Raw genomic sequence first — 17,279 nt, 5'->3', positions numbered from 1 at the left:
GGTTTCTTACCAGATTGCCAGCATGAGGCAAGGCAAGATCTTGCAAACTGTCCTAAGTCTACCAAGTTCTTGACTGAATTTCTGGGGTGGGGGGCGACCCTCCAAGTCAACAGAAGATCTCATTGGTAGGATTGCTCTGCCAGAAATTTTCTGACCATATTTGTCAGCTTCACCCAAATGATTCTCATTTGCCTTTTATGTGCTCTTGACTTTTATTTTTTGTTATGGGCTATTTTTAATGAGAATATTTTGAAACAAAACATTGAGGAAAGATTTGTTTTAAGAAGTGTTTCATTGAAGAAGCAAATCATGACTGTGAAAAAATTTTAAGCAATCACTAAATCTGGGGAAGATGGCTAACTTTCACAGAATATTGGCCTGTTTTATGTTTTTGGAAGTGTCAGTATAATTATTTTAATATCAGTTTTACTATACTATCATGGAATGCATTTGTTTAAAATATGCAGTAAATAACAAATTAACTGAAACAAATCTGTGAAAATATAAGTTTAAAAATTAGCCATCAAGCTCCCTGCCAAAGAAATGACTTGAAATGATTCCTTTTAGGCTTTTGAGATGCCTAACTGGTAACCATTCTGCACTGTAGGCAAAAAAAAATTGTGACTCAAATCACTTATTACAGCTCTGGGCAAATGAAAATCTGAGCACTTTAAAAGGAAAATTGTATTGCTAAGCTGAAAGATGCCCTGAGAAATATGTCAGGAACAGACATCCAGAGTTGATTCATATATTGTCATATTCAATTTTATAAGGGAGATTAGGTTACATGGTTGGTTTTTCAAATACCAGAACTATTACTTTTAAACAAGTTTGGTCCTCTTGGACATCCCCCTGGGAAGACTATTCACTTTTCCCCAAAATACTGCCATTTCTCAGATTATTCTGGAACTTGTTCTTTGACATTGTCTCATTACACTCTTTGGGTCATCCTCAATGATGGCAAAATTTTCCTAAAGAAATTAAAATTTTAGAAACAACTGAAGGTGATACAAGAGTCATGACTGGGGGAAAATGAGGTTAATGAAATAGAGTGGATGAGGATGGGCACTGGTATTTTTGAGGGTCTATCTATCTATCTGTTTCTGAAGAAGATGTTTTATAGTTGAAGGAACAGGCTCAATGAGGCCAAGTAACTTGCCTACTCTCATAAAGGCAGTACATAATAAAGTTTAGGTTTGAATTCAGCTCTGATTCCTCGGTATATACTGTTTCTACTAGGCTGGCTGTTTCCTAAGAACTCTTAAGGAAGGGGTTACTGGAGCAACCCTTTGATTCCAGTTCCCCATCTTTGTCCTTAAATAGGAAAGCATAAAATCTACTAATATTTGTTGACTGCCTACTATGGATCCATCTTCCACCAGATACAAATTACCTAATTTAAAACTTCCGACAAAAATTCTATAAAGAAGATACAACTACCCTCCTTTTACAAATAAGAGTGCTAACTTGCCCAAAGTCCCAAGGCCAATTAACAATAGAAGAAATATTCAAAGCCAAGTCTCTTGCCCAGAATGGATCTATCATTCCTTGTGATAACAATACTTAGAGTAAAGATGATGTATGATGAGAGAGTATCAAGACCCATTTTATTGTGTAATTAATATTCCTTCTCTAAAAGTATTCCCAAAGAAGCAGCCATAAGAGTTTCAAACAATAGAAAGCTTATGAGTTAAATGAGCCAAATTCCAGGACAAATGGTGTGTTCCAAGAGTTCATTTCAAGGGGTGTGTGTGTGTGTGTGTTTATCTTCTCCCCATGAACACAGTGGGAAGCAGGACAGTGTCCTAGTTAAGAATCGGGGTTTTAATTATCAATCATAGCTGGGTTTGTGCCCCCAAACTGCCACCTAGTTGCTCCATATCCTGGAGCTTGGGAAAGTTACTTAATCTCCCTGAGCCTCAATTTTCTGTTAAATGACACAGGGTTTGGCACAGAGTAGCACCCACAGATGATAGAAGTTGGAAGTAACTTTGGTATCAGTATTAACATCGGTGTTGAATAGTGCACAGTCACAAGACACTGTTCTGTTACAAACACTCACATTGAGTGTCGGCTCTCTGGTCTCTTTTTTGCTGAGAGCAGGGTCTGGAAGCAAACAAGGCTAGCCACAAATACCATATATCATATTCACTTCCCTTCCCCCAGCCCCCTGCTTCAGAGCACGACAAGGTCATATGGAGGACTTAGAAATGATCTTTCCATGTTTGCAAGAAGAAACTTCCTTTAAATACCAACTTGGACAGTGTTCAAAGCATTTGACTGGCCGTCCAATGCACAGATTTGTGTTCAAGCAATTACCTGGGAGACTGAAATGCCCTTTTATGGACTTTTGTGGAGGAAGCCCAGTAAGAATAAAATACCTGAATGCAATGCAACTTTGCAATGTCATCCAGGTCTATACATCCAGAACCCAGAGGGAAGGGATCAAGAGAACTCTCAGATTCATTAGATTTTGAGTAAGAGATTATTCACATCTTAACTGATCAACTGCGTCAGCTCCCCTAGGGAGATCAATCATTAGCAGGTTAAAACCAAAATGCTTTGAAGGTAGCATAATGATACTATGTTATGATGTATTAATACCTACTATATGGCAGGCACTATGCCAAGCATTTATCTGAATCAACTCATTTCACTTGTACCACCCTATACAACAGTTATTCTTCCAATTTTATAAATATAGAAACTGAGGCTCAAGGAGATGAAGTAACTAGCCTAAGGCCACAGAGCTAGCAAGTGACATAGGTTAGATTCAAATCTAGTTCTGACTCGAAAACTCTACTTCCTTTATTTAGTTTCTCTGCCATGCAAGGTTCATGATCTGACTCCTCCAGGAACTTCTGAGTAAGCCTGCCCCCCAATGGTCAGAGAAGACCTAGGACTGAGAAAGTTCACATTCTGTTCTACCAAGTACCACATTTTTTAACCCATCTCAGAAATTGTGGTCTCCCTAACCAACATTAGTTTAAAGTATTGCTAACTATTCTGTTAACCCGAGCCCTGAATTCTATCTTTCTCAAAGCCGCAGACCCTTCATGTTATAGACTCCAAAAGGGTTTGTAGCAGCTGTGTCCCCTAGACCACACCCCAGGAACATCCATGGAGCATCCGTATAATGAACAAGGTACCTTGATGCAGTGAGGGAGGATGGACTCGGATCTAGAGAGAGGTACAGCGTGGATCAGGGCAAGCACCCACCTAACCCAGCAGGATGTCCTTGCAGAAAATGCCTGGCCTGTGTCCTGTTATTTCTAAACTTTAATCCCAGCTGCTGAATCAAAACAACACTGTTGTGCTAGGAAGGAGAGCCTGCGGGCAAGGACAGCAGCACACTGAGGACCTATGTGATTCCTTTGCAGAGCTTTCCATCTCAGGACAATGCAGACTCAGGGGGGTCGTCCTTGTGAGCAAAAAGACAAACCCGCAGCTGAATTTCACAGAAGCCCAGGAGGCCTGTAGGCTGGTGGGACTCACGTTGGCCAGCAAAGACCAGATTGAAGCTGCATGGGAAGTTGGCTTTGAGACTTGCAGGTGAGAAACAGCTGGGTTCACGAACTCTGCAGGAGCTCTTTTGGTTCTGTGTTCTTGTTCAGAAACAGAGATCAGTGTATCCACTCAATGAATGTGTCTTCTGTTACAGTTATGGCTGGGTTAAAGATCAGTTCTTGGTCATCTCTCGGATTTTCGCCAACCCCAAGTGCGGGAAGAACGGGAAGGGCGTCCTAATTTGGAGAAATTCACCTAATCAAAAGTTCAGGGCCTATTGTTACAACTCATCTGGTGAGTCAGATCTGCAGTCTCTCCACATGGCATGTTTTCTCTGAGTTTCTATAGCTCTGTGACCTGTCAGAAGAGTAAAGAGACTGAGCAGCCACAGAAGGAATCATGGTGATGGCCATGGAATCCTCCCAAGACTGCCTCTTCGACCAGGCTAGAAGCAGTGTGCCCCTCAGAGGGAAATGTTAGGGCAACACAGGGAGAGGGCACCTCAGGAGGCTCCATCACCCGCCCCTTTCCAGCCTGTAAGATAAACAAGAAGAAGGGATGGAAACATCCACTATGGACAAAGCAAGGTACTAAGCGATCTCACTGAAACTTAACAAGCTCCCTAGGAGGTATGCTCTATCTTCCCCATTTTATAGACAAAAAAGCTTAGTTCAGAGGACGTTTAAGTAGCTTGGTCTAAGGTCTCCTCACTCTTAAGATTCACACACAGATCTCACTCTGTGGCCACGCTCTTTCCAGTATCCCACATTCCTTTACAGGAGTGGAAATTCAGATACTGCATTTGATGTTGAAGCTAGAAAATAGAACTGATTTGCTCATGGCCATGGGGTCACCCCTTCAACCTTGTTTGGAGACCTCAGTCGCCTTCGCGCAAGTGCTTGACCTAAGTAACTTCTCCAAAAGTTGTCCTTTGACTAAACACTTGCTCTCACTTTATCATAAGAACCTCTGTCTGATTTATCACTCTTCACAGATACTCATAAATCGTACCTTCTAAAGGTCAGATGGCTCAGTGGTCATTCTCTAAGATCCAAGAGATGAAAGGTCATGGGCAACATTTTGTTGCCCAAAGGCAGCGTAAGATCCAGGCAGTTCTCTGAACCAGGGGCCCTTGGCCTAGGAAGGGCCCTGAAAGAGGCTTTGTCCATCCCCTCACTTCACGGATGAAACAACCATAGCTCAGAATGGAGGTTTGTCTGGTTCAAAGTCCCACAGTCAGTTGATGGCAGAGCCAAGACTGGAACATAAAGCTTCTTCCCACATTTTTTTCACCAGCCTCCTTCTCTCCTCTGCCTCTTCCACACATCACTTTTGGCTAGGGAGTCGGTGGTTCACGCCTCTGCTTATCTCATGGCCAGTTTTCACCTGTCAAGTGGTCTGGCCTTCCTGCCAGCTGTCAGTGAGAAGATAGGACACCCAGCCCTCTGGGCTAAACAAAAAGGAGTCAGGGAAGAGGACCTGGATTCCTCTTGGTTTTATTTAACTTGTATTTCCATTCCCTACATTCCCTGTATACTTAAAGTCAGGTGTAAAGGCTTGGTTAGACTCATGTTCACTGTTTTGGGCAAAAATACTTCATAATGATATCGTGTCCTTTAGATCATAACAAAAGGTACTTCATGTCAATTCATCCTACTATTAATATGCTATTTGAACAAGATGGTGGCTGCCAGACTTCTCTAATGAACTCAGAACGATATGTCTTCCCCTTTGCAGTGGGTAGGTAACTGATAGTGTGATATTTTGGCACCATGCAAATATTCTGACCCCCAACCATCTCTTACCTGATAGTTCAAGCAGACATTAATGATCCTTGCTGGACTCAGTTACTATATACAGGGCTGCAAAATGATAATTTTCTAAACCTATTCTTTTTTTTAACTTTTTTTTATTGAGTTATAGTCAGTTTACAATGCTGTGTCAATTTCCAGTGTAGAGCACAATCTTTCAGTCATACACAAACATACATATATTCATTGTCACATACTTTTTCGCTGTGAGCTACCACAAGATCTTGTATATATTTCTCTGTGCTATACAGTATAATCTTGTTTATCTGTTCTACATATGTCTGTCAGTATCTACAAATTTCGAACTCCCAGTCTGTCCCTTCCCACCCCCCAACCCCGGCAACCACAAGTTTGTATTCTATATCTATAAGTCTGTTTCTGTTTTGTATTTATGTTCTCTTTTTTTTTTTAGATTCCACATATGAGCAATCTCATATGGTATTTTTCTTTCTCTTTCTGGCTTACTTCACTGAGAATGACATTCTCCAGGCACATCCATGTTGCTGCAAATGGCATTATGTTGTCTTTTATGGCTGAATAGTATTCCATTGTATAAATATACCACATCTTCTTTATCCAGTCATCTGTCAATGGACATTTAGGCTGTTTCTGTGTCTTAGCTATTGTAAAATAGTGCTGCTATGAACATTGGGGTGCAGGTGTCTTTTTGAAGTAGCTTTCCTTCTGGATATATTTCCAGGAGCGGGATTCCTGGGTCATATGGTAAGTCTATTCCTAGTCTCAATCTATTTTTTCTTCTGCATTTATTAGCTGGCATTCTTTGATAAAGAAGAATCTCTCTCTCTCTCTCCCTCTCCCTCTCTCTCTCTCTCTTCCTCCCTTCCTCCCTCCCTCCTTTCCTCCCTCACACACACACACACCTCCCTCCCCATCACACTGCCATGGTCACATGACATTCTGCTTTGTGTGTTCAATAGTTATTGTCAGTTTTACAATTATTATTCTTTTCTTCTTTTTGATACTCAAATTGTCCCAAATTTGAAGAGTGGAGCCCCTTCTAGTTGACTTTTGTGTCCTTTCCCGCATTAGTCTTTGAGCAAGTCATTGCCTTCTCGCATAATAGCATGTCCCAGGCTCACTTTGTACTTTCTCTGTCCCAGACATGGAATCAGCCATTTATTTCTCCAAGGGGCTGTGTGTCCTTTGAATGGAGAATGTCATTTAGAGACCAAGACTACATGCAAGTTATTCTCATTACTATTCACATTTTTATTGCTTCTCAATCCTTTTCAGTGGGCAGCTAGGGAATATATATATTTTTTAAATTATGCATTTGTATTGATATTTCCAATTCAAATTTAACAATTCAAGTTTTTCTTTGTTTACTGTGTTTTTACTTGCATCTTTTTTCCCTCTTACATGGAAAATCCTTGTTCCCAGTAAAGAATATATTTTCTTATCCTACAATAGTTTCAAAATTATAAAAAACAACATTATTGGGAATAACAAACCTACTGAGTGGAATCTGAGATTCCTTTGCATTTCTTTTAGTCCTTAGCAGATACCCCTCTAAGGATGTACTGTCAGAGAATTCTGTTCAAAAGTGACTTTGTTAGAGCAGGCAGAGAGCTAGATATGAGCAGAGAAAGGGGGGCACAGGCCAAATGGCAGGAAACCATACATCTTGTGAGCAGCAGGGGACTTTGGGCAGAGGAAAACAGGAACCTCTAGACTGACAGGAAACCACACATTTTGGGGTGACAAGGGTCCTGGAGGCAGACAACGAAAATGGGAAAGGCAGGAATCTTCAGCATCCAAATGCAACCTTTTGCTCATTATGCCCTCATTTGAATAAAATTACCCTTGCAGATTAGAAGTAGCCATCATGCACCAACGCCATGACACTTCTGATCCAGACTAAATAAGGGCAAAAATCCCTCCTCCCCTTGGGAAGGGGGAGTTGGGATGAAAGTCAGGAAATACAACCCCAAGCCCCTCCCTCCCCAATGAATATTTTGCCCACTTATTTTTACACCCTATGTAACCAGCTTCCCAAAGAAACAGCACAGCTGCTCACCCTTGCCTGCACACTCACCCCTTGAGAGAGTCCCATCTCTTAATAAATCCTCACTTTACTTTTTGACCTCTCTCTCAATTCTTTCTGCGACAAGAACCTACTCTCTGGTGACAACTTGATATTTGTTACCCTGTGTGGTTATGTTATCATTTTGAAATAATTAGGCTCACCTGCTCCTGTTTGCCATCTATGAGGATCAGAGTTACCCTAACCCTCAGCCTGACACTCGTCCTGAACTTACCCAGTGTCTCTTTGTTTTTGTGACTTTCCTTTTTATTGCTGTCTGGTGAGCTCTGGGGATCAGAGTAACCTTAGACCTTATCCTAATTGTCTTATTGCTATCTTTGTGAGCTTTGGGGATCAGACCAAAGTGCTTTTAACGTTCTGTGTGTCCCACCTGTTTCATGCTGTTCTCACTGCCACAATGCCCTCTTCTTCATCACCTGGTACCTTGTATCCTTTATTCAAGTCTCAAGTGCCATCTTCTTTGGCATACTCCTTGCTCCCAGAGTTCCTCCTGGGCTCCAGCCACACTGTGCTGTATCTATCAGAGCACTTGGCACATTCCAGAGAAATTATAGTTTGGAAGGGAAGGAGAGCCAGGTCCTAACACTTCCAGGTGAGACGCGTTGTGCCCCAATCAGTTAGGGACCACAGGACCAGATTGCTATTGCTCCCTCACATTGTGGCTTTCTTGGCTACACTTAAAGAACAGAGAGGCAAAGGAAACTCGTTCTTACGGATCTTACATGTTGTACCATGCATTGTACTGTGCATGTTGTACTTGGATGCTAGGCCCTGTGTGTGTTCTCGCTCATTAATCCTCAGTAAAGCGGTACAAGTGTATCATTTCTACTTTTCAAGGGAAGTAACTGATGCTTAGGGTGTGCTTTGCTGTGGTCACAGTTGATACCTTGCTCTGTCCCTTGGTAACCCTAAGTTTGTTTTCTATCCCAGCACAATATATTGTGTTCAGAATGTTTTTCCCCCAATACTAAGAAAAAATAACTGTTCAATTTTTTGGAAGCATGCTCGAGTTTTTAGCACATGCTCGAGGATGGCAAATGTAACTAAAAGTTCAGGTCAGAGGTCAAGGATGATGTCTATTTGAACAGAGGTCTTTTCAAAGTAAAATGAATAGTGTGAAATATTGACTGAATGCCTAGGTGGTCAAAATGTTTTTTCATGTTTACCATGGCATTGAATGCTAATTTTTACTTAACTTTCAAAAATGAATAGAATTCATTTTTCTTCATAGCTACATTCCACTTGGTGCTACCCACTGCCCCAATATTTGTAGAGATTTAAAATAGATGCAAATTCATATTGCAATATATTGCATGGCTCTGCCATTTACTAGCTGTGTGACTTTGGGCAAGTTATTCAATTTCTCTGAATTTCAGCTTCCTCCTCTATGAATGAGGGTTTTATAAAACTGTTGAATGGAGTGCCATGGTTGACTCAGAGCCACAGGTTCAGCAAATGTCAGTTTCCTCTCAACCACATTCAACAGATTCGATAGCAAACCTACATCCATCCCCGGTCCCCTACCTCCTTTTTTAAACAAACGTTTGATGAGCACAGAGAAAGCTGGTTTTAGTAGATCCTTGTCCTGAAGTGACATCATGTGTGTGTATTTGGTCTCCCCATATACTCTTGTCTTCACTTCACTTTTCCTTCCCTCCTTCATTCATCAGATATTTTTTGAGTATGTACTATGTGCCAGGGCCAGTGCACATACTTTGATGACCAAAATAGACAGGGATCCTGCCTCCAAGTAGCTCCCAGTCCAGTGGGGAGCAGTATAACGAATCATGACAAGGAAAGAACAAGGAGGGGCAAGAACACTTGTCTAGGGACCCAGTCTAGTTATCAAGTCTGCTTAGGACAGAGATGCTCAGTCTGAGCCCCGAAGGACATGTAAGAGCTAAATAAAGAGAAGGCAAAGAGTCTCACAGGTGAAGAAAACATCATGATCAAAGGCTTGGGTGTGAGAGAAAGCACATCAGAGAACTGAAGGGGAGTTTCAGTATGGCCAGAGGAACGAGGGAAAGACTTATCAGGTGAGGCTGGCCATGTCAGCAGAGGCCAGATCATGGAGGGCCTTATAGGCCATGCAGTAGAGGCAGTCACTGAGAAAGATTCTAAAGGAATAATATGGCTAGATTTGCATTTTTGTAAGACCATTCCAGCTGCAGTACAAGGGGGCTGGAGGAGAGGAAGACCAGTTATGAGGCTGTTGCAATACTTACTTGCTATTTCATTATTTCCCTCCCCTGACAGATATTTGGATTAACTCATGCCAACCAGAGGTTATCACCACCAATGATCCCATATTCAGCACTGAAATGGCAACACACACAACAGAAATGACTGTCAGAGACAGCACATACTCAGCATCCTCTGCTGAGGGACCTTACTCTGTTACACAGACTGTGTCTCCTGTTCCTGCTCTGGCTTCCACTTCTACTCCACGGAAAAGAAATTTAATTTGCATAACAGAAGCTTTTATGGAAACTAGCAGCATGTCTACAAAAACTGAATTATATATTGAAAATAGAGTAGCGTTCAAGAATGAAGCTCTCGGGTTTGGAGGTAAAACTTTCTGTCTGCATTATGTGTATGTGTTTGTGTGTGTGTGTATGTGTTTGTGTGTGTGTGTGTGTGTGTGTGTGGTGTATTTATGTATAACAGGCAAAATTAGCCTATATCCAGATTGGGCACTCAGGACCTGCCAAGTACAAATAAAAGCTTAATGTAAACTCAACCTTCATAAATCATAGGACTTGAGGTCTCTAAAGAATCTTAATGATTAAAAATCATGAGTGTAAAAAAAAAAGCTTCACTCTTTAAAATGCAAAGACTCTTACAAGTAAACTACTATCTATTAATATATAGAAGTTTTTAAAAAATAGAATCTTAAGTGCCTATGATCAGTAGGTTTGTTTTCCTATTTAAAGGAGGAGTCTTAATGAGCTCAAAACTTATCTCAAAGCCACAAAGAGGAAATGGATTCTGTTGTGTTGCAATTTCTAAAACAGAGAGAGTGAGAGGCAAACAAGGTCAAGGATTCTACAGGCAAGAAGCAAAGAAGCTCATGTGCGCCCAACACCCTAAGAGGCCCCTGTGTGGCCCCAGAGTAGACTCTTTTCCTTCACTGTCTGCAGTCTCCATCCTGCGGAAGGATGATGTGTTAGGAGAGCAGTGCACAACCGTGTCTAAGTGAGGGACCAACAGGCCCTGTCTCTGTCTCCCCCAGGTGTTCCCACGACCCTGCTGGTACTCGCCCTCCTCTTCTTTGCTGCTGCCGCTGGCCTAGCAGTTTGCTACATCAGAAGGTAGGGTTGTTGGTACACTGTGAGTCTTGTCATCTTTGTCATATCCGTATCTTGCATTTAGCCAAGGTTGTTCTTAGCATCCCCTCCGTCAAAATGGAGCTGGCAGTCCTCTTATACTGTAGATTTTCTCCCTCCCCTCACCTGTCCTCCCTATCACCCAATCTTTCCTACTATTTCAGCGCATGTATGTTATCCAGCCTTTAGATGTAGGTCAATGGCTGTCCCTTTGAATATTAAGAAGTAAGAAGAAAAGATTGACATCTAGGGGAAAACATATATGCTTTATTTGATTTTCAGTTCTTTGTTTTTGATGAGAGGGTTGTGAGGTCAGCCTAAAGTTTGGCCTGCAAACTTACGGTCCCATATAAATGAATCCATTCCTGTGAGGCTGTGTTAAGGCATTTGAGCATGCCTGGGTTAGCATCTCTCTGAAATAAAGGTTCCCAGCATACTCCGTCACTGTGGGCCATCACAGACTAAGTGTTAATCTACTAGTCCATGGGTTACATAGAGTTACATAGAAGTCTCTCACTTTACTTGCATGTTTATGCCTACAGGTATGTGAAGGCCTTCCCCTTTACAAACAAGAATCAGCAGAAGGAAATGATTGAAACAAAAGCAGTGGAGGAGGAGAAGGCTGATGATGGCAATCTGAATGCTGAATCAACAAAAATCGATAAAAAGCTGGAAGAGCCGAAGAGTCCACCCAAAACCACAGTGCGATACCTGGAAGCTGAAGTTTAGGTGAGAAAGAAATGAGAAGACATACCTGAGGCTGATTTCCTTCCTGATACATGTCCTGGCCCCAGGGCGGGAGCCTAAAAGGGCCAAAGAACCAAACTAGAAAGTCCACCCTTGGTGGCTAATTGAAGTCAGCTCCAGGCTACCTTTGGACTCTGGAGCTCACCAAAGGGAAATCCCTTTTTCTTATTGCAGTCCTTTCTGGACCCTATCCTCCTACCTCCAAAGCTTCCCACAGCCTCTCTAGCCTGGTTATGTCCTAATAATATTCTGGTGGGAGAAAGGAGCTTGTGCAAAGCAGCAGGACCTAAAAGAGCTAATCAGAACATGTTTGTCAAGAGGACTTCAGGCTGGCTGAGAACCGGTGAGTTGAGAGCTAGGAAACCATTGGATCAAGGCTTTGTCTGTTGATTGATTCTACAGCTCAGATCCTTTCTTCAGCTCTGGAAAGGAAACACCACCTGGCAGGTCCTTCTGAGGCAAGAGCAAAAGAAGGAAGGAGAAGTTTAGCAACTGAAGGCCAGGAAGATTCTCATGACTTGAGCCCCAATCTCTGCAAAGCCAAAATAAGCAGAGAAAAAGAATGAGGCTGAGGCTATCGACAGCATCTTGTCAGTAGGGACTGTAACTACAGACAGGGCCAAAGTATTCATCTTTGAATAATTTGAGTTGGAATCACTTTATAGAACCTACACATACATACTTTTCTCTCTCCCCCACTGCTATTTTCTCTAGAAGAATATACTTTTACAAGAAATGCCCCCCCCAAAATCTCTTACAAATTTCTATTTTTATCTGAGTTACAGAAATCATTACTGAATAAAATTACTGTGTTAAGAAGCAGTAAAATTTAATAAACATTTGCTGAATGCCTACTCCATGGCAGGACCGTGCAAGTTATTACGTTCTGGAATTGATGATTATTCATCAAAAATTGCATATGGTAGAATGTATGAAGATAAGTTTTTTCAGTATTAATATCTGCAACTTATCCACTTCCAAAACCTTTTTTTTTTTGCTGAGACTAACCTCATTATTTTCTCATTAACATGGCAACCACTATACCTTAATTTATTTTCAACATACCTAAAAAGTACATCATTGCCTCTATAGACCAAAGCACATTTTTCAAAATGTCATTACCAACTACATCACTAACTCTCCTTTCTCCAAGCAAAGGGGCCTGAAAGGGGCAAAAATATTTGTGCCGAAAAAATAAAAGCATTTAGAAAATTTCTTTGCCCTCTTATTTACATAGGTGCGTTATACCGTTCATGCAAAATTGAAGTAATCCACTGTTTGCAAAAGTGAGAGGCAACTCTGGTTGTTGCAATACATCCGTAAACCCAATAGTACAGACATCACCATGTGGGGCTCTCTTGCTTCAGATGGTCTTATTTTAAGGAGGTCAAGTATACACACATAATTCAGTTCTTTACCTAGGATTCAGGTCCTACATTCCAATCTGTTTCAGAGCTCACAGAGAACCGGAGATTCAGGTTGGCTCATTTGGCCTTTTTCCCTAGCTTTCCCTCTCCCTCTCTCTAGTCCTTCCCTGTCAGACTGCTAATATCTTCTTCCCCTCACCAGTAATCCCACAGTTCTATGGTCCTTTCAGCTCAGAAGCTGTACCCTGTTGGCATAGTCTCTTATGGTTGGCCCACAGAGTATTGTCTTAACATTTGTTTTAATTGCCAAGAATTAAACATCAAGAGATTTCACATATTTATATTTCTGTTCCCTTGAAAAATGGCAAGATCTGAAGATAGAGAACCCATATTCCCTCATGGCCATAATTTTCTGATGCTGAGAGGTGGCTGTCTGCTTTAAATAGGCGATGATCTCTCCACTTGACCACAGTCCTCACCACTCGCTATTGCACCCTCATACCAAAGTAAAGGTGCCATTTCTATGGATCCTATAGTACTATTGCCCCCCTGCCCCTTTTCCCATACCTAGCCTATTTCATTCATTTACAACCTGCCTGGCCCTGAGTCTATGAGATTAAAACTCTGGTTTGTCAATTCTTAAGCTTTATCAGCCTCAACCAGTTCTCAGGGAGTAAAGAAGAAAGAGAGGGGAGTGTAAGTGGTGGTCTTCCTTCTGTGTGTGTTAGCTGGAAAACACTCAGGTCTTCCATACTAGGTCTCCCATCTGTGAGCATCTCCCATGCAAATGGATACTACCATCTTCTCTTAATGTAGAAAGGTATATGCCCTACTTAGGAGGAGGAATAAGGAAAAAGGAAAACTCTGCCTAGCCAAATACAATTGCTAGACAGCCCAGGTGTCAATTACAAACACACTGATGAAAGTGTGTAACTTTCATCATTATGGAAGAAAGGAAATAAAGGAAGGAAGGAAGGAAGGAAGGAAGGAAGGAAGGAAGGAAGGAAGGAAGGAAGGAAAAGGAAAGGAAAGGAAAGGGAAGGGAAGGGAAGGAAAGGGAAGGGAAGGAAAGGGAAGGAAAGGGAAGGAGGCCCTCCCAATAAAAGGCCCTGTGGCCGGACTGGGACGTGGAGCTGTCTCTACCTTCCTCTCCCTCAACCCCCCACCGCTCGACCACTATTTTCCCCGCCCTTTCTTCTTTTGAGCAATAAAGCAGCCTTTCACTTTGTCCCTCTGCCTCTGCTGAGAATTCTTTCTCAACTGCCGGGCAAGGACCCGTGTGTTTGGTTGGCTTTCCAGCTGGGGGAGAGGGGGTGGTCTCTCTCTATCTGCTAACATATGTACTTAAATAGCTTTCATGGTTTTTGAGAAATGCAAGAAAATGACTATTTTGAAGTTAATTTTGGTTGCTGTACTGTTTTTCACTTCAGCATCACTCCAAGCCTGAACCACAAAGATCTAAGCTTGACAAAGGATAAAGAACAGTTAAACTGGATAATACAATAAGAAAATACAGCCCCCAGCACAATATCTTCCAGGGTGCATGAATTAAGGGACATAGGTCTTGAATGATGGCACTAGATATGAACCGAGTTGGAATGGACTCTATTTAGGACTTTGTCTTACAGTCTCTGGCCTCTTCCTGCTGTTTCCCAGGACTGAGTTCCGACTCTCATCACATTTCACCTGTGCCACTCCTCTCCCTGTTTGTAGTCCCAACAGCCTCTCTGCCACGTCTACAGGCTATTCTTTTATCTGACCAAAGTGAATTTTCTCCAATACAGATTATACAGATTATTATGTCATTCTTCGGCCCCTTGAGGGTTCCCACTTCTTCCAGAAGCAAATGCCAACACACTTCTCTCCTGAGCAGATGTGGTGTGATATGATTCAGCACCTATTTCAAATGTGTGTCTTTCTAAACAATAGAGGAAGGAAGACTAACACTACTTTTCCCAGATTCCCTACAGCTAGGCTTCTGGATACAAATTAGGTTCTGCCAATTAATACCCGGCCAGAGGAGGGAGAAGTGGAAGGGAGGCGTGACCAGCTGTACCCTGCTTCAGCTATTACTGCAGGCAGGCATGATGACGGAGATGCTGGGCTTCTCTGCAGCACGGCTCCAGCAGCTAGCCTAGCTTCATGGGTTGTGAGAGGCAATTACAGTCCTAGTAGCTTTCAGACTTAGGTTCCAAGCCCTTTCAACAATGTTGTAAGTACCTAATTCCCCATGCTAAGTTTTTTCTGTTTAAAATAATTGGAGAGGTTTCTGTTTGCTGCGAGGGAACCCTGACTGATACAAATGATTGTTGAACACATTTTACAACTTGGCCTCCAATCCTTATCTCAAATCTTATCTCCAGTCATTCCTGCAAGGATGCTCCATGATATAACTGCCCAAGATCACTTGCCATTCCAGAACGTAATAGTATTATGCTCTCTCATCTTTGAAAGTACTGTTCCTTCTGTTTCAGTTTCCTTTGCTTTGCTTCCAATTGTGTTAGTCATCTGTTGCTATATAATAGATTACTCCAAAATTTAATGGCTTGTAATAACACGTATTATCTGGAATTGTGGATCAGGGTGTGGCCAGCTGCTTCGGGGCCTTCACAAAGCTGCAGTCAACGTGTCAGCCAGGACTGTATTCTTTTCAAGGCTCCACTAGGGGAGGAATCACTTTCAAGTTCATTCTTGTAGTTGTTGGCAGGATTTTGTTCCTTGTTTGCTGTTGGCCAGTCTGGAAGCTCTCTGAATCCTGTACTTCAGGGATTTTTACAGAGGCTTCAACACATAGGCATGATTGTTCATTAAGTCCATTTCCAGCCCCTATTCCCTCTCTGAAGAATGAAGGGTGGAGCTGAAAGATCCAAGCTTCTGATCATGACTTGGCCTTTCTAGTGACCAGCCACCAGCTGGAAGTCTACCAAGAGTCACCTCACTAGAACAAAAGACACTGCTATCACCCAGGAGAAAATTCCAAGGGATTTAGAACTGCTGTGTTAGGAACCAGGGTCAAAAACTAAGTATTAGAACAAAAGATGTTCCTAGTGCTTTTATCACTTAGGAGATTTCAAGGGTTTTAGGGGTTCTGTGCCTGGACCCGAGGGATATATACATGCACTCCCATAGTATATGCAGAGTTAGCAAACATATAGCTAGATCTCAGTAACGTTGAATGAATGAATTCCTTCTGATTTCATGACCTCCAAGTCATACCTTAATCCAGCTATCTGTATGGAGTGTTAAGATCATTCAATACAGGGCCAATTGTTCCTAACCACCCAAATATTGTTCTTCCTGATGACTTTCTATTGGTATAGAATGCAATTGTGAGCAAGCCAGAAGAATATGTAAAGGCTATTTATTATACTTGAACTTTACTCTGTGAGTTGGCCATTGACCCACCTCTGTGAGTAATCTTATTTTAATATTTATTTTAACAGGGAAACTGCAGAGTGCTTTGGATTGTGGTCAAGTTAAAGAAAGGCAAGCACCCACAGCAACCACAAAAACAACAAATATCAGCAAAATTTGGCTCCTTGGTCTCTAGATTTTTATTTTAGTCTTTGAAGGCTAGATGCTTTCTTGGCAATCTGGAATTCTGCATACTAAATTCTAACATTTTCTAGAAATTAGGGGACATCTCCAGACTTTTTTTTTTAAACTACTCCAATTATTGTTGTCATTTTGTTTTGAGTTTTGTCTTCAAATAAGTTGAAGACATTCTTTTGTGATAAAAAAAGATAAAATCAATTACAAAAGACAGTCTCTATGAATACCAAATCACATAATAGAACACTCCATTGTGAAAATTCTTTTACCTGTGAAGATTATCATTTCCTCAAAAGCTTAAACTAAATAATAGTAATAATAAAGACTTAGATGTTACAAATCACATAAAACTACAGTATCATAGTAAAATATCTCAAAATCACACCATATTTTCTCCATGAGTAGATTTCTTAAAATTGTTCTATTTAAAGACATACTATCAAGTGGAACTTCATGGAGGAGGAGATGTCTAAATCTAAAAGATCCAGCATGGAAACTATGTTTGAGTTATAAGTCTGGAAGGGAGGGTGGGATAAGACATACACCACCCATAGACATCAGAGAAGATGTGAACTCCCCATAGGTACTGACTAGTATCTAGGCAGAGGTAAGAGGCAAGCCTGATGCCAGTTTGGATGGAAATAGGGCTTTGTCTGTGGGTGATCTTGACCTGTGTCTGAAACCCGAGTGCAGGTAGCTCAAAGCCCTAAAATGCTCAGTGAAAGTGACACAATAATATTTCAGTGAGTAAGCTGGGTGGCTGCCATCTGCAAGGGTGGAGAATGTCATGTGGTGGCAACTGGAGCTGGGGAATGCTTCAGACTTTAATGGAAGCAAGAGGATTTTCCCATCCTTGCCCCCACCTCTGTATGTCCCCTTTTCAACATCCCCTTGTGGAAAAGGT

The 17,279-nt window shown here is 41.7% G+C and overlaps 1 protein-coding gene across 9 annotated transcripts in view; it reads left to right on the top strand.

The window, feature by feature from the left end:
- Window positions 1-16,349, top strand: part of IRAG1 (inositol 1,4,5-triphosphate receptor associated 1) — a 174,193-nt gene extending 157,844 nt beyond the window's left edge. For 8 of the 9 annotated variants that reach the window (XM_072969493.1, XM_072969490.1, XM_072969495.1 and 5 more), the window contains 5 exons: window positions 3,381-3,552; window positions 3,662-3,801; window positions 9,640-9,951; window positions 10,616-10,694; window positions 11,252-12,670. In XM_072969493.1, coding sequence (XP_072825594.1) covers window positions 3,381-3,552; window positions 3,662-3,801; window positions 9,640-9,951; window positions 10,616-10,694; window positions 11,252-11,438 — 890 coding nt within the window. In that variant the 3' untranslated portion in view covers window positions 11,439-12,670. Of the gene's footprint in view, window positions 1-3,380; window positions 3,553-3,661; window positions 3,802-9,639; window positions 9,952-10,615; window positions 10,695-11,251; window positions 12,671-16,266 lie in introns of those variants that run through there. The other variant, XM_072969491.1, reaches the window with a different exon arrangement.
- The last annotated feature ends 930 nt before the right edge of the window (window positions 16,350-17,279 follow it).

This window comes from Vicugna pacos, chromosome 10, assembly GCF_048564905.1.
Source record: "Vicugna pacos chromosome 10, VicPac4, whole genome shotgun sequence".
Lineage (NCBI taxonomy): Eukaryota > Metazoa > Chordata > Mammalia > Artiodactyla > Camelidae > Vicugna > Vicugna pacos.
Note: the sequence above shows the minus strand (reverse complement) of the source record. Positions and strands in the feature narration are given on the sequence as shown.